Source organism: Linepithema humile, chromosome 4 (genome assembly GCF_040581485.1).
Source record: "Linepithema humile isolate Giens D197 chromosome 4, Lhum_UNIL_v1.0, whole genome shotgun sequence".
In the NCBI taxonomy this organism is placed as follows: domain Eukaryota; kingdom Metazoa; phylum Arthropoda; class Insecta; order Hymenoptera; family Formicidae; genus Linepithema; species Linepithema humile.
Window position 1 is genome coordinate 6,856,241 of NC_090131.1, and position 25,687 is coordinate 6,881,927.

A 25,687-nucleotide genomic window follows, 5' to 3' on the forward strand; every position below is an offset into this window, starting at 1 on the left:
TTGCTAATTTTTTGAGTATTTTTTTATATCTATAAAATATTTTTAGTATTGCAAATAAAGCCAGTTATGAATGTAATTAAAGTTGTGATAATAATTATTTATAGCATAATTCTAAATATGTTACTATATTATTTCAGAATTTAGTGTATCATTTAGTCTCTGTGGGGACATGGAAATATCTGAAGACGATATACGAATAAGAAATCAACCTACAGACTTGTATGATAAACTCTCAGTGTATGATAAACAGAAGAGCGATGAAACGGACCTTAACGAAGTCGAGATAATTACAGCAGCGCAGCGTTTTTGTACTATCGAAATTAAAGAGAGTACAAATTATCACACAATCGGTGAGAAAGCGATTGATAAAGATCAGCACGAGACTAAGGAATCAAGCATCTCAGATTCTACTTTAGAGAACATAGACCATACCGAAAGCAGTGCCATTAGTAACGCATTAACGGATCCGCTTTACTTGGACACCTTGGATTCTGATTCCATAAATATCGAATTCCAGAAACAGCCGAGCACAACAGAAGTGTTTATTCGAAACGATGACCAGATCCAATCGACCAATTACAATATATCTACAGTAACAATACCGAACGAATTCTTGGATGGGCTTAATATTAATATAAAGAAGGAGGATGACGAAGGTAGCGGTACGCTGTACACTGCGGAGTGGTTATGCGACAGCAATAACGACACCAGTATACAATTGAGAGTCTTGAAGGATTCTAAGCAAAATATACAAATTCCTGTGGATGTGGACGCCGACGTAATTGCGATTACGAAACGTAGAGGTCAATTAACGGACGGAAAGGATACTGCGGAGCAAGAGAAAACTAAAGTATCCAGAAGGACGAAGAAACACGTAAGATTAAAGTCCACCGTGTGTCAGGACTACAGAGAGCGATTGAGAAAAAAGGCTGAATGTATGAGAGAGAAACGGAAGAAGTTGTATGAGCAAGAGAGCGAGGAGCAACGTCTGCAAAGGCTGGCGAAGGAAGCGGCGAAGAGACGTGAGATGAGAATGTATTACGAGACACCGGAGCAACGAAGGAAAAGGTTGGACGCTGAAGCAGCGCGAAAGAGAGAATACAGAATGTATAACGAGACGCCGGAAGACAAGAGAAAGAGATTGGATCGTGAGGCCGAGAGAAGAAGAGTGAAGAGGCTTTCGTTGTACGCGAGCGAAACGCCGGAACAGAGAAGAGAAAGGCTGAACAAAGAATCAGCGAAGAGGCGAGAAGCTCGACTGAATCAATATGCTAAAGAGACGGAGGAGGAAAGGAAGGAGAGATTGCGAAGGGACGCCCTGAGAGCCAGGGAGATGAGATTCACGAGATCCGCCATCGAGACGGAGGAAGAGCGTAGGCAAAGGTTAGTAAAAGACGCCCTTAGGAAGAGGGAGGTAAGGATGCATGGGGGCCATTCAGTGAACAATAATTTCACAGAACTCCGAACTGTTCGCAATTTTCAAGAACTGAACGATGTGCAGATAAGAGACAATCCGGAAACTCAATTGGATGGCCATTACTTGAGCAACTGGATGATGTGGTTTCAGAACACATTGACACAACCGGTTCACAGTGGGGAACAGATCACACAGCCACAGCATAATAGATAACTTGTGTTTTCTGCTATAAACGTACTTCCAGGACTTTTGTATATGGACGATAATACCATCGATAATAGCGACCAACCTGAATGTGCTTTATTATGCTTCCTATACAATTTCCGGAGCGACAAAACCGTAATAGCAGAATTACATTCTACCGATGTATTATTAATATCATATACGAAACTTACAATATATAGCAATAGGAATTTAAATTCGTTTAGGAAAACTATTTTATAATATTTATATAAACGCCAAGCACAAGTACAGTCTTTTGATATTAAGAACTGTGTAACTTATCGAGTACATTAAAATATTGACAGCAGATAAACAATTTAAGGAGAAAGAAAATCGATCATTTTTCAGTGTTTACGTAATATTTAATCACGTGATGATTATTTGAATACCTAAAGCTGTTCTGGTCGTAAAAGATATGGGATACATTAATAAAGTAACACGGCGTTACTCTTTGGTAAGTTTAAGTGCGAAAATAAACTTTGCTTGTACATTGATTCGATGAGAGAATGGGAGTTGTATATCGGAAGAACAAGAGAAGCAATTCTTGCCAGTGCCTTTTATTCAATGTTCAACAAAATAAGCGCTCAGACTGAACTCGTTGATATATATGGCACTTGAACATGAGTGAATGATTCTGGTGAAAGTTTGTCTGTCTCTTGTGCATTTGTACAGTTATTATGTACTTTTTTCTCTACAGTTCCTTTGTAATAAATAAAATAATAAATTGTGTTACTATAACATATTCTCAATTTGTAAAATTTTTTAAAGTACAGTAATATTTCTCATTTGTAAAAAAATATATTTTATTAATTCAAATTTTGAAACATTACTTGTACATTTGTTATTGTATTGTATTGTATTGTAAATTTGAAAATTGTATTTTTTCTAAATGTTCTTTGTTCTTTTTAGTATGCTATATCATTATCAAAAGACGCAGTGTATTGATAAAAGAACGCGCGCAGCAGCGCACTCGAGCCATCTAGCTTCAATTGGATTTTATTGCCTTCAGCTACCTAGCTTGACGTGATCCACGTGCGTTTATAACCTCAATTCAATCCTGAAAGATTATCTTGTATTAGAGACAAAAATGTTTAAAATAGTAAAATCTAATATTTTTGATTATATGACAAATAATTGATGTAATAGTGGAATAAATTAATTTGGCTTATTTATTCTCACTCACACATTAGTTTGCTATCATAAGTTTTATTATGTGTATTAAATATACATAATATTAGATATATATTAGATTCTTCAAACTGTGAATAAACTGCAAATAAAATGGGCTTGACCAAACAGTATCTCAGATATGTACCTGCAGGTAATGCAAACATAATTGCAAGTCCTCGGTGCAATGTTGTCTTTGTAAAATTGGAAGGCCAAGAAGGTAGATTTGTAGCTGCTGCTGCGTGTGAACATGTATACATTTGGGATCTACGGCTTGGAGAAAAGGTAATTTGAAAAAAGAGGAAAATGTAAGAACTTAATAAAAATAATTGAGTTTTATTCTACAATGTATATGTAATTTCAGGCACAAGTATTGTCCGGAGAGAAAGCATGTGTAACACATTTGGCTGCATCACCGAACAAAAGACATATTGCAGTTGGCTACACAGATGGCACAGTGAAAACTTTTGATTTAAGCTCTGGTGAAAACGTCAGCATATTTGTGGGGCACAAATCTGAAATAACAGCATTAGCGTACGATGCTTTAGGACATAGACTAGCCACTGGCTCTAAAGTAAGAATTTTTAACAAGCATAGTTGTGTCGTTATAATTATAAATATCAACAAAATTGTCTTTTAATGTAATAGGATACAGATATCATTGTCTGGGATGTTGTGGCAGAAACTGGAATATGTCGGTTAACTGGACACAAAGGTGTTATAACTAAATTAACTTTTATGAAGGAGCATAACATCATTATTAGTGCTAGCAAAGATACATTTGTAAAGTTTTGGGATCTGGACACAGAACATAATTTCAAAACCTTAATTGGACATAGATCAGAGGTATACTATTTAATTATATTTTTGTTTATTAATTATATTAATTCTAATTACTTGGAATAATAATTTGATGCAGGTTTGGAGTCTCGTCTTAGTGAACGACGATCGATACTTGATAACAGGATGTAATGATAAAGAATTGCGTGTCTGGAAAATAACGTTTCTTGATAACAAGAGTATTGAGTTTGATACAGGTGTAAGCACTTTAAATCTCAATGAAGAGGACGAAGAGAATGAAGAAAGTATAGACACAGATATGGTATGTTATGTATATTTTTATACCTTTATTCTAAGTTTGCAGCACGCGGATTAACTTTTATATAATAAAAGTGAAATCATTATATGTAATGTAAATGCATTATATTGTTATAGAAATATCCCATGAAATGTGAAAAAGTTGGGAGTATATTACGCGCTGGGAACGGCCGTGTTATCTCGTTAGAAGCTGACTCCACATGCAAAGTTTTTGGATGCCACGGAGTGGGAAATTCTATAGAATTATTTTATCTACTACCTGAAGAAACAGTAAAGACTAGATATTCAAAAAGAATGAAGAAAGAACGACAAAAAGCACAAAAGTAAATTAAATTTATAGTAAAGTTTAAATTTTACATCTAATATTAAATATAAATTTATTTTTTTATGAATAGGCAAGGAAGTGATGCAGAAACGAATCCATCGACTGCACCATCTCTAAGGGATGAGATAAAACGTTTACCTGTCGTGCAAGTTTCCGGTAAAGTGAAAGGGCTTGATTTAATTATGGGCAAAGAAAATGAACTCCGGGTTAGTAAGAGCATAATAAAAATTTAAATTTAATCGCTTAAAACACTCATGATATGTTATATTTTATTTTATTTATATAGTTATGCGTTGGAGTTAATAACAATTCGATCGAATTGCATTCCTTGTACACGGAAGAGAAGGATCCGGAAGTAAAATGTTTACGTTCAATAGCGGCACATGGACATCGCTCAGATGTCCGAGCTGTTTGTTTTAGTTCTGACAATTTAGCGTTCGCTACTGTGAGCGGAGATTCTGTTAAATTATGGAATAGGTAATATATTTTATGAAATATATCTTCAATAAATATTACTATTAATGCGTGATAATTTTTAGGCCAACATTAGCGTGTTTACGCACAGTGCATTGCGGTTACGCCTTGACCATAACATTCGTACCGGGAGATAGGCATCTGATTGTTGGTTTGAAGGACGGTAAGATGCTTATTATCGACATTGCATCCGGCGATATTTTGGAAGAGGTGCCTGCGCATTCCAAAGAGCTTTGGAGCGTGACGTTGTTTCCGGATAAGGTAATATTTCGCAATAAAAATATTCTAATAACCATTGTTATTTTAAAGCTCATTAATATACTTTTGCAAATAGAAAGGAGTTGCCAGTGGCGGCGGTGACCAAACAGTGAAATTTTGGAACTTTGAACTAATTCAAGATGAAGACAGTCAAATTAAAGCGAAGGTCCTTTCTGTCTTACACACAAGAACGCTTAAGCTTGAAGAAAGCGTACTGTGTGTAAGAATAAGTCCAAACAGCAGATTTGTTGCCGTTTCTCTACTGGATTCTACCATTAAAATCTTCTTTTTGGATTCATTCAAGGTACCGTAATTATTTTCAATTATACAATTTTGTTTTTAATTTTATTTCTTATTTCACATTTTCTTTTTTCGGTAGTTTTTCGTATCACTTTATGGACACAAGCTACCAGTGTTATGTATGGATATATCCAGCGACTCCGCGCTCATAGCAACTGGTTCTGCCGATCGCAATATTAAAATCTGGGGCCTTGACTTTGGCGATTGCCACAAATCTATGTTCGCGCACGACGACTCTGTCACAGGTCTCTCGTTTGTGCCTGATACTCATTATTTCTTTTCTTCTGGAAAAGACGGCAAAATTAAACAGTGGGACGCCGATATATTTCAAAAGATCGTCACATTACAAGTAATACATTTCGCTTAGTATTTTATAAAAGTGCGCATCAGCTTAATTATAATGTGCAACTTTTGTGTAGGGTCACGCTGGAGAAAGTTGGAATTGTTGCGTTTCGCCAAATGGAGTTTTTGTCGCATCTTGCGGCTCCGATAGGGTAATTAGATTATACGAGAAGACTAATGAACCTTTAGTATTACAAGACGAAGCGGAAGAAGAAAGGGAACAGCAGGAGAACGAATTAGTCACTGGGGAAACCACAGCGGTGTTAGGGCAGAAGCAACAAGCATTACCTTCCAGAAAGACTGTCAGCAGTGAAAGAGCTGTGAGTTGAATCACTAAAATATAAGATGGGATTAAGACACAATCTATTTTACACAAATTCGTTTCTTTTATCAGGCCGAATTAATATTAGAATGTTTGGAAGTGTCTAAACAATATGACGATGAATTGAGTAAAGCTGTTTCTGACGAGAAGCCACCCCTTCCTCTCTTGATGCAAGCTTATAATTGTGCAAGCACGGAAGACTTCTTATTGGAAACTTTTAAACGAGTTAGGGCAAGGTAAAATGCAATAGAATACACAATAAGAGTGCTATCACAATAGCTATCACATAAGAATGAAAGTATAACTAATGAATGCATTGCGTGTTTCAGTGAAATGGAAGAAACATTGCTGTTATTGCCATTTTCAGCAGCCTGTGATATTCTGCAGAAACTTCCTACTCTGTTGAAAAGGGATTACCATGCCGAATTATTAGCCAGATTAGCTTTGTGCTTAATACAGGCACACCATGGCCCAATAGTGGCAAATCAAAATCTTTTGCCCACATTGGAGATTGTAAAGAAGCTTGCTGTAAAAAAAATATCCACTTTAAGAGTAATGAACATTTATTTATTACTACCAAATAATTTATTTACTGCACATGTTGCTTCTGAGACTGTTATTTATTTGATGAATTAATTGATAATTGTATTACAGGATACTATTGGTTTTAATTTGCATGGTATGATGTACATCCAACGCATTCTCGAAGAACAAGAAGGAATCAAATTCTTCAGAGATGCCAGTAAGAATACCGAAAAGAAAAAGAAAATCAGGAGAAACAAGGAGAAAGCTATAAAGAGAGCAATCATGAACTTATAAATCTTATCATAATATGATATATCACAAGATGAACTTTGTACATACATAAAGCCAAATGTCATTCAAATAAAACTCATTTTACAAATATGTTTGTCATTAAAGTTTTAATAAAAGTGTATACTTTGATATTAAAAACTATAATTATTTATACATTTAAGTTAAATATCATAACATTTCTTATCGATTTTTTTTTTCGTTTTTTGAACCTAACCAATGCGTTCAAAATGTCACAATATAACCTCGTTAGTATGACAACACGCATGGCCCGACCACCGTTTACCTGCGTTGGTGCAAACGAAAATAGATGATGGATCACGAAGATGAATTCCTTAACACCTTTTTTACACAGGTCGCTCAGCTGTGCATCGATAAAGCTAAAGAGACAGTTGTGAGTAAATAACATTAAGAAACTGATGCAAATTTTCCATTGTTATTTTTGTATTTTAAAAAATGTAAATTTAATTTAGGAAAAAGAAAGGGAATCATGCAGGCAAACACAAATGGGCCCATGGGGCATGCTTTTGTTGCATTTACCACAAATAGCCATGGCTGAACGTTCATATGTAGATCTAGGTTTTCTCCATACTAAAAATAAAGGCTTCCTTAGAAAGGATGTATGTATTAACCAACAAAAAAACAAATTAAATTAACAAATGTTTTCAAATTGTCTCTTAATATTGTTTACAGAATTCTTTAAAAACTGTGTATGAATCATTGAAGTCTGATTTAAAGAGACTTGAGGAAATGACCAGAGGAACAAACTCTATTGGAGCGACTGTTGCAAATGTTTCTAATCAACTCTGCCAATTTATCACAGCAAGAATCCAACTGATAGAATTGTTAGTATATTAGCATTTTAATTTTATATCTGTAATTTTATCTAAAATTATTATATTACAGCTATGAAAAAATGTACAATATGAGTGTAAGTAGCAAAGTTATGAAGCACCAAGAACTGTTGCAGTTTATTGAGGAAATAGTAGAAGGTCATGTATTATCGTGTTCTCATTTAGCACTGACTGCTATTAAAACAGGTTTAACGTAAATATGTTTATACTTTTTTAATAATTTAAATTATAAATATATGTAAAAAGCTAATAAAGAGAATTCTTGTTTTTCAGATTGGAATTTGAGATACTAGTACAATTAACAAAGGCACAAGTCGAAGTTCAAAATTGGAAATTTTTACCGACTCTAATGGCTCTCTATGGAGCACAAACGCGAATGTCAGCTTGGGAAAGGACTCTGCAGAGCAAGGAGGTTAGCAATATGTGAATAAAATCGCAAAAGCAGTTTTCCAGTACTTTAACCCGAAGCTTTTCAGTCCTGGAAATTGGGTTTTGGTGCGACATTTCTTAAAGCGAATCAACAACCAGCACTATACCAATGGCTGGTGAAACTTCGCAGTGCCATATTAGCTAAATATTCCTTGTACTTCCACACTGCTCTAAGCCAGCAAGCTAGTCCAGGAGAAATGAGAAGTATTATGAGCAAACAGAGTGTGGATTATTATCATAAGTAAGATATAAATATTGTTCCACAACTTGTATGGTATACATAACAGGTGTTTATTTCAGGATGCAAAGTTTTCAGCGGAAGCACGATGTACTAGCGGTGCTAATAATCTTTGATTCTAGAGGAACTGAAAATTCAGGTCCTGGATATAGATATCCAGACAGAGGAGCAGACGCTTCCGAGAGCTTTCGCTTTGTTGTTTGTTATCCTAGTGTAAATAAAAATTTACTGTTTATTCATTTTTTTTTAATTAATTTAAATATATTTATTTGTATCCAAAGGAGGAATGCATATTCTGCGATTTCTTATATAAATGTTTCTTTCAGACATTTATGCAGAAACCATCGGAGCACTTGGACAATATTCAAACCAAGATAAAGGAACGTCAGATGGAACTTCTTGCCATGGACAAAGTTACTTACCACAAAAGCACAAAGGTATGCTGACTGCGAAATAATTTAGAAATAAATAATAAATTAAGTGTGTTTACAGGATTTATGTACATATGCATTCCACAACACTGATCCTAGAATGACCCTCGTTGTAGCATTTGAAAACGGCAAACAGAGGGACAAAGAAACTCACATTACGTCGTTTATGACAGATCTCGCTATGCATATTAGATGCAATAAAGTTTACGAATGTTTGAAATTATCGAAATGAGTAATTGCACAAAAGTGAGAATATTGGATCGTACCAAAGACCTGTATGTTTATTCTGTAATTTTCTGTAACACAGATATAATATCTAAAAATTGCAGAATATATATACTGATTATGTTATGACAAAAATGGATTAATAAATTTATTAAAATAGTTATATAAAATTATAAAGAAAATTTAGATTGATCACATTGATTGCTCATACTTTGTGTGACAGAAATATTTCAATATTTCTAGTCTGATCTGAATATTAATTTTAGTGAATCTAATCGTATATACATTTACAACTAATATATAAAATAAGAATATAAAAATTTACATTTGTTATCGATGATGCAAATATCGCTGCGATCATAAAAAAATTATTAAAATAAATTTTATTGAAATAAAAGAGAGTGAATGTAATGCAATATGTACCATTGTTGAACTAAGAATGTCGAAAAATAAATGTAATTCTTTTAATTTTTAAATTAATACAGGGCAGCAAAAATGAAGTCAGACGTACTAAAAAATATGCAGGATGTGCAATAACTTCAGTTTGTTAAAACTGAGTTTTCTTTCTATGTATCTTGTATTTTGTTCATGACTATTGGCAAACTAAAGCGCGAAGTGGGAAAAACTTGCAACTCTGATCAAACTCTGATATACAGTGTGTAACCTGGCGTAACCTCAAATTGATTGAAAAGTCGTTTGTTAAGAAATTCGCAAGTATGACGGAAAATAAGAACGACAAAGCGAAAGTCGATCTTGGATTACTTGAGGAGGATGACGAATTTGAGGAGTTTCCTGCGGAAGGTACATATTTAAATTCATTAGTGTCATTGTATAAATGATATAACCTCGAAATCGCTGATTCATCAATTAGATTGGACCGCAAAGGATGAAGACAGCGAGGATATCAGTGTCTGGGAGGATAATTGGGATGATGATGATGTTGAGGATGACTTCAATCAACAATTAAGGTATTATTTGAATTTATTTACTGAAAGATTTACATAAGGGCAACATAGAGGTTGATTTGAAAAAGTATGAAATGTAACATCTAAAACAAAGATCATAAATCTCTAAAATCTGAATGAGAGTTGTGTAATGTTTTACATAAAATTTATGAAATATGGTAATTATTTTCAGAGCACAATTAGAAAAACAGAAAGCTGCAAGTGAAACAGCCAAAGAAAATTAATTAGATTATAAGACATTTAATCTTATTATCTTACATAAATAAACATGTAATTAAATGGTAAGCTCGTGTGTACATTCATATTTTGAACATATGATCACAATCTTTGGAATGTAATGAGAGCTGCAGTTTGTATAATTGTATAACATGCACCATATGTTTCGCAGGAATATACAATTCTTTTGTACAAAACTTAGTCATTAAATATAAACGTTATATACTTAGTAAGTTCAGAAATGCATATAGTGCCTTTCCACGAGTGACTCATTTCACGCTATACAATTGAGGAGTCATTATTCTCTAATGGAAAAAATGCTTGGCATATCTTATTGTAAGTGTATAATCAGGTACGCAGTCTTCATGTTAAAAAATCTGGTTTTCGAAATGTAAACAGTCAACATATGCTCTTATGATCAATGTATGGCACATTAATTTTCTTTACTTAAATATTTTGATATAAGTATCTTAATGACTCCCTAACACCAACAAGAGAACAAAATAATGTGCGAATCTTGCAAATCACTAAGAATTTTTCTATCTAAAGGTCTGAATAAAAATTGGAATTTGTGATATTTGATGATCAAAGCATGACATCAATTTTCTTAACATAAATATTTTCATATAAGTATCTTAATGACTCCCAAACACCCTTAAGAGAATAAATTAATGTGCGAGTCTTGCAAACCACTAAGTAATTTTCTATCTAAAGGACTAAACAAAAGTTGGAGTTAATTCGTAACATCGTGATTTGTCTTACAGGAAATCAAAACTTCTGACACTAATGCATCTAACATTTGCATGTTTACATCCATGTTGATCTTTTTGATTTCACATGAATTCAATAGATAATTCAAAGCTTTGTGTGCATCATCCTCACCGAATATCAATTTTATATCATACGAGATCTTTTCTTCCAGTATGCGCAGCAATTTATCTTTCGACTGAGCATTAGTTTGGCTCGTGATATGTGAGGCGTTGCAAACTAGCGAAAAATTGCTCAGGGAATCAAACAACCAGAGAATCGTTTTCTGCAAATAATCATAAAGTTTATAAAAATCTTGGTAAAAAAGAAATATAATTTTAAAAGCGAGCTTAAATACATCTTACCTGCAGGATTGGTTCTGAAATATTTCCAAATAGCAATTTAGTCCATCTAACGACCGCTTCTTGTTGCAATGTATTGTTACTAGTAACCCCTGCTAAAAGCTCACAAATTAGATCTATCATCGTACACGTTAGTGTTAAATTGGAATCCAACTCGTCCACTTCATCTGAAAAACGTAAATCATTTTTTGTTATTACAAAATTATATTTTGTAGATACAAGACGCAGTGTTATATTATATATGTTATAGTCACCGTCATACGAAGTGTTAATGTTCTCCCACCAGCAATCCAATAACTCTGTATCGTTGCTGGTTTCCGTTGAATCAACCGCTTCATAAGCTGTGTCTACTATACAATACTCTGTCCTTTCTTTGATCAATTTCTGGAGTTCAGAGGCTAAACTTTTCTGTAATGTAAAAAAGCATATTAATTTTATGTATTATATTATGGTGTGTGTGTTATACATTAATTAGAATTAGAATTTATATATTACAGATATATATACTAATTATAATAATTATATTTAAGTAATTAACATCTGCTATAATTTCAATTTCATTACCGATTTTATATCTTCGACAAATCTCCAAGGTATATCCGACAAGGGCATTAGAGTAGGTAGAGGTAAAGCATCTTCTTCTTGATCTAGTTCAAAGCCTGGTACAACAGTCTTCAGCGTATTGAAGACACCAGTTACTGTCTTAGCTAGAAATCGATCCAAGCGAGGCGCAATTGCGTCCGCTTTTTTGCCTGCGCTGCTACTCGGTCGAAGAAAGTGACGCAGTTGCGGTGGACACTCGTTCGCTAACCGTGTACATAAGGTCTTTAAATAAGTTTCCAGCTCAATCCGCCCACCATCTGGCAACACCAGATCCGACATAACATTCGCTAACGACGAAATCTGGAATTTGAGAACGTCATGACCTAACTTCAAATTTGCTAAATTTATTTAGAAGCATTTTTATTTTTATACGAATTTATTTATAGCGTTCTATTTACGCGTCTCACCTCTTCCAAACTGAGATGCAGCTGAACGAAATCGCAATGTTGCCTCCTGACAGTAGCAGTAGTAGTTTCGAACAGATCTACTCCACGCTGCTCGACATCGTCGAATTGTATGCAGTAGAACAGTTGTTGCGAGCCGTCCGTCGCAGTATGAAATTCGGTCCATGGAATTGATAAGTTTGTAAACTGGCATCCTTCGTATATCACGTAGGACTTTTCTTCGGCATGTCTGAAATTTACAAGTCCGTGATATTTACACTGATCGACATCATCGGTAGCTAAATGCCGTCGTTATTACTAACAATGGTGTGGTTGCTGTAGATTTCTGTTGCAGCAGATTTCTGAGCCTAGCGATGGTCGTAGCGAAATCCGTCGGCTCTTCGTACACCGGTGATATTTTATCCTCTTCTAGTTCCAGATCCGTTATGCTATCTCCCCAAAGGCCTCTGTGCTCTGTGGAGAGACCTTCCAGACACAAAGTCGATCTTTCTGGAGCTGCCGTTTCAGTTGCGCTCTCATCTTCACTCGTGATGATTGTAGGTGGATTAGACTTGGGTACAGATTTCGGTAATTGCTGCGGGATCACAGCTGCTGTCGCGGACGTGATGCCGTCACTTAAAGCAACAGTTATGGTACCCTGCAAACATAAATAATTAGTAGTAAATTAACATCTAATTATCATAATATAATACTGGCATTATGAAAATGTACATTGATATCTTGTTTAGCTGGAACAGCGGAAACTTGTTTTGGCGGAGCTTCCAGAAAACTTAACAAGTTCTCGATCAACCACTCCGGGCAACTTATTGTATCTATTGTTATTAAGAGTCTCTTTGCTAAAATAGACAGCAGGAGTTTGCACGGCAATGAACTAGTTAACTCCCACTGTAAAAACTCTTCTGCTAGAACAGTCACTAAACGATGTAGCATATGTTCTAACGTAGACGCACTGCGAGAACCGGGATGCAAATATTTGTACGCTTCCTCCACGCTCGCTGCAGCACCCTTCTCGACTCTACGTAATGCCCTGCGAAACGTACGCATAGGTAGCGAATTTGTGCGAAATCTTAAAACAAAGATAATTCTTAACAGATATATCCATACCTACGATACTCCTTCAAATGTAACAGTAGAACATTGGCCAACTTATTAGTAAGTTTTATTTTATTAATTTGACTGGCCTTTTGAAACAAATCTACCAAAAACTTTTTCAATAATTCCTGAGCTTCATCGGTAAATGACTTGTCATTACTTATATTCTTGTACCAAATATCTACACACTTTGTATTAATTTCTGTAGTCATGCAATTCAGCTTTTCTTTCTCTATTGAAGGAATCTTGTTACAGATATCTTCTGAGATTGTATTACTATCACATTTAACACTAGCTTCTTGTGCAGAATTCGAGTTCTTTTGGTTTTCACTATCACTTTTCGGGACATGTTCGGTATTTTTATCTTTGTCTATTGAAGAATCTGAACTCAGATGGTTTGTTAGCCTATTGTAAATCCATTTGTTCACAAACTCGAAAGCAATTGGACTGTTGGCTTTCAGCGTGAGACGTAATAAGCAGCAACTCAGCCATACAGATATAATTGTAATAAATATAGCCCAAGAGATGGAAACATATATTGGCAGAGGTGAGAGGTCTGTCCATCCTTGTATAACTAAAGACAATATTGCAGCTGCTATACTAAAAACTAATAGTATTTGGTTCAACCAACTCATTGGTATAACTCTCTCCATTTTGCGTATGCTAGTGCTTTTAAGTAGCAACAACTTAAGTGTCACATTTTGTGCTACAGTGATCAGAACCTGTCAAAGAAAAGAATATTCTTAATCCATTTTTTATTCATTATCTACCATATGTCAGGCTATAAACGAAAATAATAACATATATTTATGCTTGAAGAGTTAATGCATTCATTTTAAACAAAGATGATAAACGCGTCTTTACAATGAATAACTTAATGAATCATCAACAAGCATACATCTCACAATAATGTATGCAAATCACTATCTTATCTTTGTTGCATCAATAAAGTATGCAAATAGATTTAAATATAGAAAAGATAAACATTTACAGTTGCACAACATAAAAGTATATTACTCGAATATTCATTGAAAACGTACCAGGCATTCATTTCTCTCTTCGCGTTTACTTTATTGCCATTCCTGGCGTTCCTTCGTACAGAGTTAACCTCGCCATTAGTGCGACTTGAGTTACGTCGCGAAAGAGTCGGCGCCTGGCTTGCACTTTGTCATCTGTTAGGACAAATCCATATCGCGCGGCGACCCCTTTTATGTTGATTCGCTCGCGCAGTAGATCACCAACATTGCCCTTTCGCTAGACGACACGGCCATAGATCACGTATTTTACGAGATGTCCAACAATGTCCAATCCACAGATGTCTATACTAGTACTAGATCGCTAACTTTAGGCTTCGACGTATGGAAAGACTGAGGCTGGCAGGATTTCCGGTTTCGGCCATGACACCCTACAACAAAATGGCCGCTCCCGCTATTGCATGAAATGTACTAATGGCTGGTTTATGCTTCGGTCTTAATCTTAATCTTAGGCCGGTATTCATAGTCCGTTCTTATATTCAAGATCGTCTTAAATACGGACTTATATTCGCTCTCTTCGTCACACATAGATTGTGTCTGACGAAGAGAGCGAATATAAGTCTGTACTTAAGACAATCTTGAATATAAGAACGGACTATGAATACCGGCCTTAGTCTTAGTCTTATAGCGTTTTCGATTATACAGGATTTGAACGACCCAGGGTTGGTTAATGACGTCATTGCAACCTCTCCACCAATGAAAGACTTGCATTTATAGTAAAATAGTGATTGATCAACCCTGGGTCGTTCAAATCCTGTATAATCGAAAACGCTATTAACTTAATCTTAAGGACTCGTTTATGCTTCCCTGGAAATTCGGACTACGCATGTGCAAATGTAACAAAACCTAACCTAACCTAACCACAAATTGTAATAGATCCCGGTGCTGCAAATTATAGTGAATGTTAAAATGAATCGTCAGCGGCAAAAAACTTTAATGTTTGGAATGGCACTTTTGTTATCAAGTGCCTATGCAGCATGTGTATTATTAAGAAATTAAAAAAAAAATAAAAGAAAACCACGGAGATACGCTGTTCGGCCACTGAATCGAAAAAGACACGAAACTGGTCATTTCTTTTCTTTAATGAAAGATATGCTGAATATTGAATACGATCAGGAACAATTTTTTAAATATACACGGATCGAAAACCATTATTTCGCGCGGTTTCGTGCTGCGTCGGACGTCAGACTTACCTCATTGGCCCGGCCTTAGGACATTAGGGACTAAAGTTAAAAGATGGGATCTTTCCAAGATTAAGATTAAGACTAAGATTAAGACTAGGGAAGTATAAACGCCCTTATGGCATTCTACGTTATCAACTCTTAAGATTAAGATTAAGACCGAAGCATAAACCGGCCATAAAATATTTTTATTTTGTACTTTTTTTCATTTTTAATAAAATAACATTTTTTAATTCTAATATTTAAAAAAATATTTATAACATTTATAAAATAATAAAACGTATGCTATGGACGCATAAAATAATAATAAAACATTAATATTATAGTAAAAAATACATTTTATTAAAAGAATTGCAAAAAATACTATATTTATTAAAGTAAAATTTATGTATTATTAAAAAGTATTAATTTTGATAATTTTTGCCGTTTACTGACGGGATTTATTACATCTTTAGTTAATATTCTAGAATATGAATACATTCTAATTGTTAAATATTTGCGACAAATCATATTTATTAACTGCAGACGATGCGGCGTATCTATACCTATCTCGAATCCTTCGTAGCAATCGTTACTGTTAGAAAATATATCAGTATCCAACGCATATCTGCGTATTACTCGATAAATTATTTGAGAAAACGCATTTTTATTTAGTAACTTATTTTCACGACCTTTTAACGACCGACGGAATTCTATTTCGGTTGCACAAACAATTTTATATACATGAATCGATGCATACATTAAACCGCCCTTATTTTTTACATCAATTAATATTGTGTAATACCTGTTATATTGCCTATCGCCGACTTTTCTTGTAATGTTGGCAATGCAACCTTTACATGTCAATTTAACAATAATTTTTTTTACTATAAAACCCGCTATATAATACAAAATGTTTTCTTGAAGGAAAATACTATCATTTATATTGACGCTACGATATAGTTCTTCGTTCTCAGAGTCCTCAAATAAATTGTTATTATTATCAGAATTTGTGATATCAATATTATCATGCCAATTATTAAAATTTTTTTTCTTTGCCCATGTTAATTTAAATTATACATCGTTTTCTATATCAAAACCGGCACAATTAGCTTTCACTGATGCTGATATTGAATTTTTTACTAATAAACTTTTCATTGCTGCTTTGAATTGCAACACTTTAGGGTTGTTATTCCAACCATGTCGCTGCCGTACTTGCGCAAAAAATAATTCCAAATGATCCTGGCTGAATCTATATGTCATTAGGTATTTAAAATAGGGTTCTAACAAAATCTCTTTAGCTATTTTAAATATTGATTTAACAGCCGTTGCAAAACCTATGATAAAAGCTTTTCTTTTACTAGCACATAACTTATTGTTGCAAGGTCCCATTAGAGTATATAAATATTGAATTTTTTGTTCTATTCTTTGTTGTAAGAAGTTGATATTATTATAAAAAATTGGTTTTTTAAACCCCTTTCCAAAAGGATTGCGCGAATTTAAAAAATCAAAAATTTCATCAATTGTTTTGATAAATTCTATTGTACCAGCACAATCTTTAAATTCTTCAACTTCTGAAAACTGTAGAAATTCCAAAGCAGCAGCAGTTGAAGAACTTAAAGTCTGTGCTGCAAGCTTTACTTTCATAATATTGGCTTTAAAATTTACATGCGCAGAACTAAGTTTATTTGCAAATTTTAAATTCAATTTTTGTTGAAGCTTGTGTAAATTTGTCATATAATTCCAATTGATCTGCGCAGTGGGAGATTTCATAATTTTGAGATCACCAAACGCGTTCCGGGCAAGTTTTACATTATGGCAGGCATCGGGTACGAAATGCACTCGGAGCTGGGGTGTTTAAATGTGCTTTTCAATTCATTGTAATTTGTCGTATACATATTGCAACCTAACAAATTCATCGTTAAATAGTTTGCATAAGCTCCGTCACACGTAACACTCCATACCCGAATGCCCGATTGTTGTGACATTATTAATGCTGTCTTTACTAGTTCTGCTTGCACTGCAGCAGTTATTTTATCCACAAAAAAATAACCTATAGGCCATTTCCATGTACCTCTGAGAGAAACCAACATAAAAACGAGAACTTCGGTGGCTTCAGTTTCCGCAGCTTCGACAGATAATCCATTGCCATATTCGCATAATCCGACAAATTTTTCAGATGTTGCATCCCACAGCACCTGCTTCCGAATCGCCATCAAATCAAATACTAAATTGCAATGGCGCAAACCTTCTGGAAATTTCGATATTTCTTCAAAAACATTGGTCATGAAACCAGGTTCTGCATTAATCGACGAAATCCAATTTCTGATACTGCTTATATGCGGTAAATGTAAAATCGATCTAAAAATGCCTTTAATATTAATTAAAAAATTTTATAAATATAACAATAATGACAATTTCAGAAATGTACCTGCAATAGTTATAGGCCTTAGGTGAATAAAAATGTAAAGTTACAGCAAATTTTTTTATTTCATCGCTATATCGACAACCTTTCTTATTTCTATTTTTATTGATCCATTCATTCTGGAACAGTTCGCCAATGCTTCCGTCAAAATTGTTAGCTATAATCTTACTCGGCTCTCTCTCAAGAAGATTCTTTGTTCTAATTATATGTACAATTCAGTGTTTATACAATTTACATTAATAAAATGTATATAATTTTATAATTTTAAACATTTTCATATTTTACAACATCATTAGCACAAAGAGCCGTTTGCAACTAATCTAAAAACTAAATTAATAATAAAACTAAATTAATAATCTAATTCTTAAAACTAGAAAAAGATGAAAAGTAAGTTGAACAGAGATTAAAATTAATCTACGTTGGTAGAAATGGGCCAAAGCTGTATAAATGAAGCTTGCCTTTATTGAATCAGTTTGTTTGAAATAGCATATCTTTTGCAGCATTTCTTTGTGCATTTCAGCAGGCTTACTTAAAAGTAAGCTATTTGTAAATACATGATTCATTTATATGGCAGTATATTTTTATACGAAAAAGTTTCACTACAAGTTAGGATATATAGCTACACTTGCACTGAACAGCAAAATAGCTGAACGTGCGAGCTTCAATATATATACTGCTTTGAAACATATTTATGATTTGTTGACTTATCTTAGAGTTTTTATTAAGTTCTCCAAAGAATGTATTTTTTCTTCTTTTCTTTTTAGCTTTTGCTTTAATGACTTGATCGTTCTCCACATTAACTTTTTCCGTGGACTCATTTCCTGCTTCTTCAATTTTAAAAGTGAATTGGCCATGACTTTTCTCGGTTTTCGCATGTTTATTTTGATGCTATCAGTAGCACTTGTACTCGGCGATGGAATTGAAAATGTTGAATTTTCTTCTCTTGGTTTTAATATATTTATTTGCCATGCAGTTGCTGGCATCACAGCAGATGCAGAAGCAAAAGCAGTATCAAACTCAATTGAAGAAGTCTCAATTGTTGTAACATCCTCAGGAATAGAATTAACGGTAGGAGCTGGAGTTTCACAAAATACCGAAGGTACAGCAAGATTTTTTAAACGTACGCCACTTGCATTAGGTCTTTCCATAAAATCTGTATCTATGAAATGAGCACTACAGATTAAATGATATTTTGTGGGTTTAAAACCGTCTCTTCCAATGGCATTCATCCACATGTTTAAAATGTCTGGACGATTCAACGGAAATCTGAAATATTTACATTTTTAACTGAAACATAATCTTCAAATATTACAAATCTCGAATTATAAATAAATATATTTTACTTACCTAAATAAATGAAAACCATCTTTTGTGGTATTTTTGCATTTTGGAATGCAACAACTGCTCGGCATCTTTCAAAAATTTTTACAATATTATTAATTTGTATCACCACGTCGGGTATCATATGTCATACGCACGTACAGATATACAGGCTGCGTTCCGTAAAGAGCATATATACTGGAAGGGGCATAGCTGACTTGCCGTTGTCCTCAACATCTATCTATCCTTGTCTGTACATTTTATTGCAATACGCATGCGTCGATTATGTTGATGTGTGTGATGACAAACTAGACAAGCTTATCTATGACAAGCCTTCTAATATAATCAAGTCTAAAGAAATAATCATAAAAAAGTATACAAAACTAATACTATTTAAACATCAATGAAGTTTTTAAATATTTTTTTTATTATTTATTATAATAATTTTTATTGTACTAGTTACTATATATACAAGATATAATTAAAATAAGATAACAAACTTTAGAGGAGCGAGAATATTACATAATAATAAATATTATTTTTTTATTTTTCATTAATAATATATATTTTATATCAGTAACAGTGGGTTTGACGGACATATGTTGATGTCAAATTTTTTTTCATGTTTGGTCTCGCTCCTCAAAGTTTGTTATCTTATTTTAGTTCATCCTGTACATCCTGTATATAATTATTGTTTATTACAGTATTTGTTTTTGGTTATGTGCATCATTATTTTTATTTTATTTTGCAAGACTATTATTACATATTACTACATATTATTATATATAATTTATAATATATTGCAATTATATTATAATATAACTTAAAGAATAAATTGTTATAATCAAATTTTCAAATGCCTTCCACCTATTTTAAATCTTTCTACTTTCAACTTAAGCGGTTATTTATTCGCGCAAGCGCATTGACCGATTTCCTACAGACAAGGATAGATAGATGTAGGGGACACTTTTGTTATGTATATTTCATTGAACTATATACCATACTGGAACGAGCACAGGCTACCCCCTCCATTCGACAAAACGGTCAGACAAGGCAGTGACTCGGTACCGGATTTCTCTTTCTATCTCGTCTACTCTCGACTAATAGCGTTTTCGATTATACAGGATTTGAACGACCCAGGGTTGATCAATCACTATTTTACTATAAATGCAAGTCTTTCATTGGTGGAGAGGTTGCAATGACGTCATTAACCAACCCTGGGTCGTTCAAATCCTGTATAATCGAAAACGCTATAATAGTAGTTGTGAACACGTGACCAAAACTGTTGGTTAGATAGAGAGATCCGGGTCCGAACAGCTATCTCCATCTGACCGGTCGAGAACAAAGGCGTGCTCGTTCCAGTATGGTATATATTTCAATGGTATATTTAGATAGACTATGCCCCTTCCAGTATATATGTTCTAAGCACATAACACGCGTTGTCGCCATTTTGTTGTAGGGTGTCATGGCCGAAACCGGAAATCCTGCCGGCCTCAGCTCTTTTGACGAAGTTAGCGATCTAGTACTAGTATAGACATCTGTGGTCCAATCGTATTGTCTTACGTGTCCGATCGTCAAGGCTTCTGCACACAGTACGCGGCAAGCGTTACCGCGTCTTGTGCGCAGGAGCCTTTATTTTACGATTTCCCGCGCAAATTTATGAGGCATACTTCATTTTGCATGACCTTGCATAAAATAAAGGCGCCTTTTTTTTACCGGAAGATCAATCGGATCGTAATTTAATAAGCAAAATGGTAAATAATATATGAATATAATAATTACACACATATACTTCCTATTAAGTTTTATCATAATCTTATCACATCATATTAATAGAAAACAGCATCGATATCGAAATTCTCCCGCGCGTATAATTGCATTAACCTATATTTTATGATTATTTGCATAATTACCTTGATTGTTTAGGTAACGAAATCCGAGATTCGAAGAAATGGCATTATCTTCCTCGCATTACATGTGTTCACGCGCAATCCTAATTTTAGTGCTCGAGACGGATCTGAGGTAAAGACTGCCGATAGTCTCGGGATGCCGGCTCTAGGAGCGGCTCTATTTTTGCTATTTCTTAATCTGTATCACGCATACTTTTGCCACTTCTATTGCGGTACGTGCACCCCCGGCCGTGCACGGGACAGCGCAACGTGGCCGGCACATGGTGCATGCCAAATATAACAGTCGCGGGGAAGCTGTCGCCCGAAATACACAGCTACTGGCCATGTATGGTCTAACGCTATTTCTAAGCGATTTAAACACATATATTTATTTATCTTTATAGCAATTTCGGTTCTTTTACTATGAACTACTCTCATCATAAATATTATATCTGTTTTTTTTTTATCTTGTGCATTTCCTATTTAGAATATTATTTATTAAGATTATATTTGAGAAAGACAACAAAACTGAAACAAATAGATCTTGCAATATTTGCATTAGATTTGAGGGGATCTAATTATTAAAAAAATATAAATCTTTTTGAGTGTTTATGTAATTACATAATCAAATTATGTTATTTTACATTGAAGATGGATTTGCAGTTTGTCAATTTGCACACCAACGGTCTGAGTATTGATATTTGAAATATTTAGTTTGATTTTTATAGTAATATTATTAATAAAGTGATTTGAGATGGCATGAGACTGCACCAATTGCTGTATATAAAAAATAAAACTGAATCATTTAAATAGTTGCACAAGGGTGGTGGTTTTCTTCCTTAAAGTCACAGTTGGCTCATATCTTTAAGTATTTAACCACCACTATGAGAACAATATTGAAAAATCACACAACATAGAGTTATTATATAATATATGATTTTATTATCATTGTCATCAATTGTATGATATAATAACGATCCGCCGGACAGCAATATGAGCCGACGTCGACGTGGCCGGTCGTATCAAGTATCGATCGAATTCCTCGTTGTTATAATTACCTTACTGGTGTCGCAAATACCAAATTTACGCGATAATTAACGAGCGAGCGTATTTTGTGCGTACCGTAATATATATAACGTATGTATACGTGTGTATAGATGTGTGAATGCATTTATTGAACCGAGAAAAGGATTTATTACTCTCTTGGATGGGCAAAGAGATTATCAATAAATTAACGTTCATAAACAAACAGTCGTGTTGTACAAACTACAAAGTATAGTACAGTCTGGTAAATGTGTAGCATAAAAGCATTTGTATAATTATTTTATTTTACGGTCTTTTTCATATTTTGTCTTCCTCTCTTTTTCTCTCTCTCTCCCTCTCTCTCTCTCTCTCTCTCTCTCTTTCTCTCTATCTCTCTCCCTTCTTTCCTTTTCTCCGCATTTTTATATTTCAATGAACATAGCATAACTTGAAATACGATGCATAGAAAAGAAAACAAAAAAGAGAAAGAGAAGAGTTACAATGATGATGTTGATGGACGTGATTAATTCTGAGCAATATATGTTTAGAAGCACTTGCGGTGGACGATGCCAGGGCCAGACTCGTCGTATTCCTGCTTGGAGATCCACATCTGTTGGAAGGTGGACAGCGAGGCCAGGATGGAACCACCGATCCATACGGAGTACTTCCTCTCGGGAGGAGCGATGATCTTGATCTTGATGGTCGAAGGTGCGAGAGCGGTGATTTCCTTCTGCATACGATCGGCGATACCCGGGTACATGGTGGTACCACCAGAGAGGACGGTGTTAGCGTATAGATCCTTACGGATGTCGACGTCGCACTTCATGATGGAGTTGTACACGGTCTCGTGGATACCGCAGGATTCCATACCCAAGAAGGACGGCTGGAAGAGAGCCTCGGGGCAGCGGAACCTCTCGTTACCGATGGTGATGACCTGACCGTCAGGCAACTCGTAGCTCTTCTCGAGGGAGGTGCTGGCGGCAGCGGTAGCCATTTCCTGCTCGAAGTCCAGGGCGACGTAGCAGAGTTTCTCCTTGATGTCACGAACGATTTCTCGCTCAGCCGTGGTGGTGAAGCTGTAGCCTCTCTCAGTCAGGATCTTCATCAAGTAATCGGTAAGATCGCGACCAGCCAAGTCCAGACGGAGGATGGCATGGGGAAGGGCGTAACCTTCGTAGATGGGTACGGTGTGAGAGACACCGTCACCGGAGTCCAAGACGATACCGGTGGTACGACCGGAGGCGTACAGGGAGAGGACGGCTTGAATAGCGACGTACATAGCCGGGCTGTTGAAGGTTTCGAACATAATTTGCGTCATCTTTTCACGATTAGCTTTCGGGTTTAGGGGTGCTTCGGTGAGCAGGACCGGGTGTTCCTCGGGAGCGACACGCAATTCGTTATAGAAGGTATGGTGCCAGATCTTCTCCATATCATCCCAGTTGGTGATAATACCGTGTTCTATAGGATACTTTAGAGTCAAAATACCTCTCTTACTTTGCGCCTCGTCGCCTACATAGCTGTCTTTTTGACCCATACCGACCATCACACCCTGTAGAAGAATGAAGTATTGTCTGACGTTACATAAGCGTAGCTCTTTGTTTAAATTAGAAAATACGTAAGATGTACGCACTAATCGAGTTATTATTATTTCAACTGATTTTTTAGCGCTTTGACTGGTTATATTAATTTGGAAATAGTTTAATTGTTTCGTAAAGGATTAAATTTAATTTTTATAATTTATTCTCGATTAAAAATGTATTTGAATATGATTTAACAATCCAAAGCTAAGTTATATTTTTTAAAACTCTCGGAGCGATCTAAATTTTTTAGTTGAAAATGCTAATATTTGTATAAACATATTACGCTGTGTAAAAAATTTGAGATAGAATGATAAAAGTGATTAATATAACAATTAATATAACAGCTTTTTTGTGCCATGTTGATATGTAATGTGAATTAAATATTATAATTGTGTGTTACATGTATATTAATTATTGCAGATTATATAAAGAGCTGCGACGAACCTGATGACGAGGGCGGCCGACGATGCTGGGGAACACGGCACGCGGTGCATCGTCTCCCGCAAATCCGGCCTTGCACATACCGGACCCATTGTCCACGACTAGTGCCGCAACATCATCGTCACACATCTTGATTGATTGGTAATGTTACTTTCTGTGAATATAGCGAGAAATGCAGAAAAATATTTTACAGCGCAAAATCACTCTTAATTACAAAAGTAAAGAGATGACATATTTCTTGTTCAATAAATTAACTCGATAACTTATTAATTATAATATTTGCAAGTTGAGACAATAGAAGTCAATTATTTTCTACAATTTTAAGAACATAAAAAATTTCAGAATAGCTTTTGAAAGAAAGATAAAAATTAGCGTCGACTTCTAATAAATTCCGTGTAATTATATCGCATTGAAATCCACTTATACACATTCACTAGATATCACTTTGCATTTAATTCGATTACGCAAACCTCTCCCGGCTCGCTTCGCACAATTCTCCTTGAGGATCTTTGTTGAGTACCGTCCGATCGGTCCTGGCTTCTCACCACCCCCGAATATTATCGAAACTTAAGAGAACTCACTCAAATTTGTCTCAACACCGTTTATTTGAATCACTGCCGATCCTGCGATCTAGCACCAAGGATTTTCGTGATTTTCGCGAAGCAAGGAAGACCGATCGGAGGTGATCCTCGAAGACGCACCGTGCGAAGGGGTTGCTGCGATTTGCGGCGGCTGGCTACGACTAAGCGCGGCGATTTACCGTTCACTGATGTGAGAACTGAGGGAGAGATCGGCGACGTTCGCTCAGGGTCGCGTGTACGTCGTGCAAGAGGCCCGGCGAGAGCGGCGAGTGGCGCAGTGCCGGCTCCGTGGGGTCCCTTTATCCATATCGGTCGGCGGCCGAAAATAGCGATCCGCCCCTTACATGGAAATCTGCTGTCCGCGTTAACGTCGGGCCGCGAGCCCGCGCCGCCCATTAGAGTCAGCCTAGTCCTTAGTTCGCCCTAAACAGAGGATCGGCGGTAGAGGGAGAGAGAAAGAGAGGAAGACGCCGCACGTCGCGCAGCTACGACGACGACGCGGTGGTCGTCGATGGACCCCAGGTCCAAATAAGGACTCGTCACACGCCAGGGCTGTCAACTATCGTCGCGGGCCTCGGCGAAGGCTCTAAGGATAAAGCTTGGCAGGACGAATGAGAATCAAAGGGTGAAATCTCGAAAGGCATCGGACGTGATATAAAGATGGAAAAATATAAGAGAGCTCAATGAGGAACGAAACGAAGCGTAAAGAACCGAAACTGGAAGAAATAAACTTCAAAGGATTAACTTTTCGAAGGTCACAAGGATTCGAGGAATACAATCCCAAAAAGATTGAATCTAGAATTATTTTATCTCGAGAGAAAAAGTTTCGAGAAATTGATTTTTCAAGAATGCGAAAAGATCGATATACTCTGAAATTTCACACCTCAAAGGAATAAATTTCAAAGGATTAGCATCTGCCGTGGCGAATGA

General features: G+C 35.4%; 7 protein-coding genes and 1 long non-coding RNA gene across 16 annotated transcripts in view; 5 read left to right on the forward strand and 3 right to left on the reverse strand.

Annotated features, from left to right (window-relative positions):
* LOC105677733 (inner centromere protein-like) overlaps nt 1-2,381 on the forward strand; it is a 44,717-nt gene extending 42,336 nt beyond the window's left edge. For 2 of the 5 annotated variants that reach the window (XM_012376559.2, XM_012376558.2), the window contains one exon: nt 138-2,381. In XM_012376559.2, coding sequence (XP_012231982.1) covers nt 170-1,630 — 1,461 coding nt within the window. In that variant the 5' untranslated portion in view covers nt 138-169 and the 3' untranslated portion in view covers nt 1,631-2,381. The remainder of the gene's footprint in view (nt 1-137) is intronic. The other 3 variants (XM_067353720.1, XM_067353719.1, XM_067353718.1) reach the window with 3 other exon arrangements.
* A 159-nt stretch (nt 2,382-2,540) lies between these two features.
* On the forward strand, nt 2,541-7,133 carry LOC105677757 (WD repeat-containing protein 3). The gene is made up of 14 exons (XM_012376587.2): nt 2,541-3,091; nt 3,171-3,380; nt 3,455-3,652; nt 3,726-3,908; nt 4,022-4,227; nt 4,300-4,435; nt 4,516-4,706; nt 4,769-4,964; nt 5,038-5,265; nt 5,341-5,610; nt 5,681-5,923; nt 5,998-6,161; nt 6,255-6,477; nt 6,580-7,133. The coding sequence occupies exons 1-14, from the start codon at nt 2,921-2,923 to the stop codon at nt 6,742-6,744; spliced, it is 2,784 nt and encodes a 927-aa protein (XP_012232010.1). The 5' UTR covers nt 2,541-2,920; the 3' UTR covers nt 6,745-7,133.
* Nucleotides 6,993-9,539, forward strand: LOC105677759 (KICSTOR subunit 2-like). 2 transcript variants are annotated; one of them, XM_067353724.1, is made up of 9 exons: nt 6,993-7,132; nt 7,212-7,358; nt 7,432-7,583; nt 7,645-7,785; nt 7,866-8,004; nt 8,069-8,262; nt 8,322-8,472; nt 8,586-8,696; nt 9,401-9,539. In XM_067353724.1, the coding sequence occupies exons 1-9, from the start codon at nt 7,049-7,051 to the stop codon at nt 9,464-9,466; spliced, it is 1,185 nt and encodes a 394-aa protein (XP_067209825.1). In that variant the 5' UTR covers nt 6,993-7,048; the 3' UTR covers nt 9,467-9,539. The 2 variants fall into 2 exon arrangements, with proteins under 2 accessions (XP_067209825.1, XP_012232013.1); XM_012376590.2 differs by lacking the exon at nt 9,401-9,539 and adding an exon at nt 8,752-9,391.
* Nucleotides 9,540-9,578: 39 nt separating this feature from the next.
* On the forward strand, nt 9,579-10,329 carry Sem1 (Suppressor of exocyst mutations 1). Its single transcript, XM_012376591.2, has 3 exons — nt 9,579-9,716; nt 9,787-9,883; nt 10,053-10,329. Exons 1-3 carry the CDS (start codon nt 9,632-9,634, stop codon nt 10,102-10,104), a joined length of 234 nt encoding a protein of 77 aa, XP_012232014.1. The 5' UTR covers nt 9,579-9,631; the 3' UTR covers nt 10,105-10,329.
* Nucleotides 9,879-14,578, reverse strand: LOC105677758 (uncharacterized). Of its 2 annotated transcripts, none has more exons than XM_067353684.1 (9): nt 14,345-14,578; nt 13,317-14,026; nt 12,924-13,239; nt 12,515-12,849; nt 12,216-12,441; nt 11,770-12,135; nt 11,460-11,613; nt 11,209-11,372; nt 9,879-11,129 (listed from the first exon to the last, which is right to left on the reverse strand). In XM_067353684.1, the coding sequence occupies exons 2-9, from the start codon at nt 13,955-13,957 to the stop codon at nt 10,830-10,832; spliced, it is 2,502 nt and encodes an 833-aa protein (XP_067209785.1). In that variant the 5' UTR covers nt 13,958-14,026; nt 14,345-14,578; the 3' UTR covers nt 9,879-10,829. The 2 variants fall into 2 exon arrangements, with proteins under 2 accessions (XP_067209785.1, XP_012232012.1); XM_012376589.2 differs by having other exon boundaries at nt 11,770-12,108; nt 14,345-14,577.
* Nucleotides 14,579-17,969: 3,391 nt separating this feature from the next.
* On the reverse strand, nt 17,970-21,289 carry LOC105677672 (THAP domain-containing protein 1-like). 3 transcript variants are annotated; one of them, XM_012376437.2, is made up of 4 exons: nt 21,157-21,289; nt 19,406-19,594; nt 19,271-19,335; nt 17,970-19,189 (listed from the first exon to the last, which is right to left on the reverse strand). In XM_012376437.2, the coding sequence occupies exons 2-4, from the start codon at nt 19,478-19,480 to the stop codon at nt 18,628-18,630; spliced, it is 702 nt and encodes a 233-aa protein (XP_012231860.1). In that variant the 5' UTR covers nt 19,481-19,594; nt 21,157-21,289; the 3' UTR covers nt 17,970-18,627. The 3 variants fall into 3 exon arrangements, with proteins under 3 accessions (XP_012231860.1, XP_012231861.1, XP_067209838.1); XM_012376438.2 differs by lacking the exon at nt 19,406-19,594 and having other exon boundaries at nt 21,157-21,259; XM_067353737.1 differs by lacking the exon at nt 21,157-21,289 and having other exon boundaries at nt 19,402-19,437.
* On the forward strand, nt 20,253-23,623 carry LOC105677674 (uncharacterized). The gene is made up of 3 exons (XR_010889878.1): nt 20,253-20,624; nt 20,703-20,997; nt 21,170-23,623. It is a non-coding gene; the product is annotated as an uncharacterized lncRNA (long non-coding RNA).
* Nucleotides 22,052-25,096, reverse strand: LOC105677667 (actin, muscle). Its single transcript, XM_012376426.2, has 3 exons — nt 24,937-25,096; nt 24,180-24,330; nt 22,052-23,704 (listed from the first exon to the last, which is right to left on the reverse strand). Exons 2-3 carry the CDS (start codon nt 24,303-24,305, stop codon nt 22,700-22,702), a joined length of 1,131 nt encoding a protein of 376 aa, XP_012231849.1. The 5' UTR covers nt 24,306-24,330; nt 24,937-25,096; the 3' UTR covers nt 22,052-22,699.
* Nucleotides 25,097-25,687: the final 591 nt, after the last annotated feature.

Bases quoted from the DNA above. Each gene is read 5' to 3' on its own strand.
- LOC105677758 (XM_067353684.1), bottom strand. From the start codon at position 13,957: ATGGAGAGAGTTATACCAATGAGTTGGTTGAACCAAATACTATTAGTT. The intron at 13,240-13,316 runs GTATGGATATAT...TACGTTTCGCAG, and splicing joins CATTTGAAGGAGTATCGTAG to GGCATTACGTAGAGTCGAGA. The intron at 11,373-11,459 runs GTGACTATAACA...TACGTTTTTCAG, and splicing joins CATTAACACTTCGTATGACG to ATGAAGTGGACGAGTTGGAT.
- LOC105677757 (XM_012376587.2), top strand. From the start codon at position 2,921: ATGGGCTTGACCAAACAGTATCTCAGATATGTACCTGCAGGTAATGCA. The intron at 3,092-3,170 runs GTAATTTGAAAA...ATGTAATTTCAG, and splicing joins ATCTACGGCTTGGAGAAAAG to GCACAAGTATTGTCCGGAGA. The intron at 6,162-6,254 runs GTAAAATGCAAT...TGCGTGTTTCAG, and splicing joins TTTAAACGAGTTAGGGCAAG to TGAAATGGAAGAAACATTGC.
- LOC105677759 (XM_012376590.2), top strand. From the start codon at position 7,049: ATGATGGATCACGAAGATGAATTCCTTAACACCTTTTTTACACAGGTC. The intron at 7,133-7,211 runs GTGAGTAAATAA...AATTTAATTTAG, and splicing joins ATAAAGCTAAAGAGACAGTT to GAAAAAGAAAGGGAATCATG. The intron at 8,473-8,585 runs GTAAATAAAAAT...TGTTTCTTTCAG, and splicing joins TTGTTGTTTGTTATCCTAGT to ACATTTATGCAGAAACCATC.
- Sem1 (XM_012376591.2), top strand. From the start codon at position 9,632: ATGACGGAAAATAAGAACGACAAAGCGAAAGTCGATCTTGGATTACTT. The intron at 9,717-9,786 runs GTACATATTTAA...TTCATCAATTAG, and splicing joins TGAGGAGTTTCCTGCGGAAG to ATTGGACCGCAAAGGATGAA. The intron at 9,884-10,052 runs GTATTATTTGAA...AATTATTTTCAG, and splicing joins GACTTCAATCAACAATTAAG to AGCACAATTAGAAAAACAGA.
- LOC105677672 (XM_012376437.2), bottom strand. From the start codon at position 19,480: ATGTTGAGGACAACGGCAAGTCAGCTATGCCCCTTCCAGTATATATGC. The intron at 19,336-19,405 runs GTACGTGCGTAT...AATTTTTGAAAG, and splicing joins GGAACGCAGCCTGTATATCT to ATGCCGAGCAGTTGTTGCAT. The intron at 19,190-19,270 runs GTAAGTAAAATA...TAAATATTTCAG, and splicing joins GATGGTTTTCATTTATTTAG to ATTTCCGTTGAATCGTCCAG.
- LOC105677667 (XM_012376426.2), bottom strand. From the start codon at position 24,305: ATGTGTGACGATGATGTTGCGGCACTAGTCGTGGACAATGGGTCCGGT. The intron at 23,705-24,179 runs GTTCGTCGCAGC...ATTCTTCTACAG, and splicing joins TCGGCCGCCCTCGTCATCAG to GGTGTGATGGTCGGTATGGG.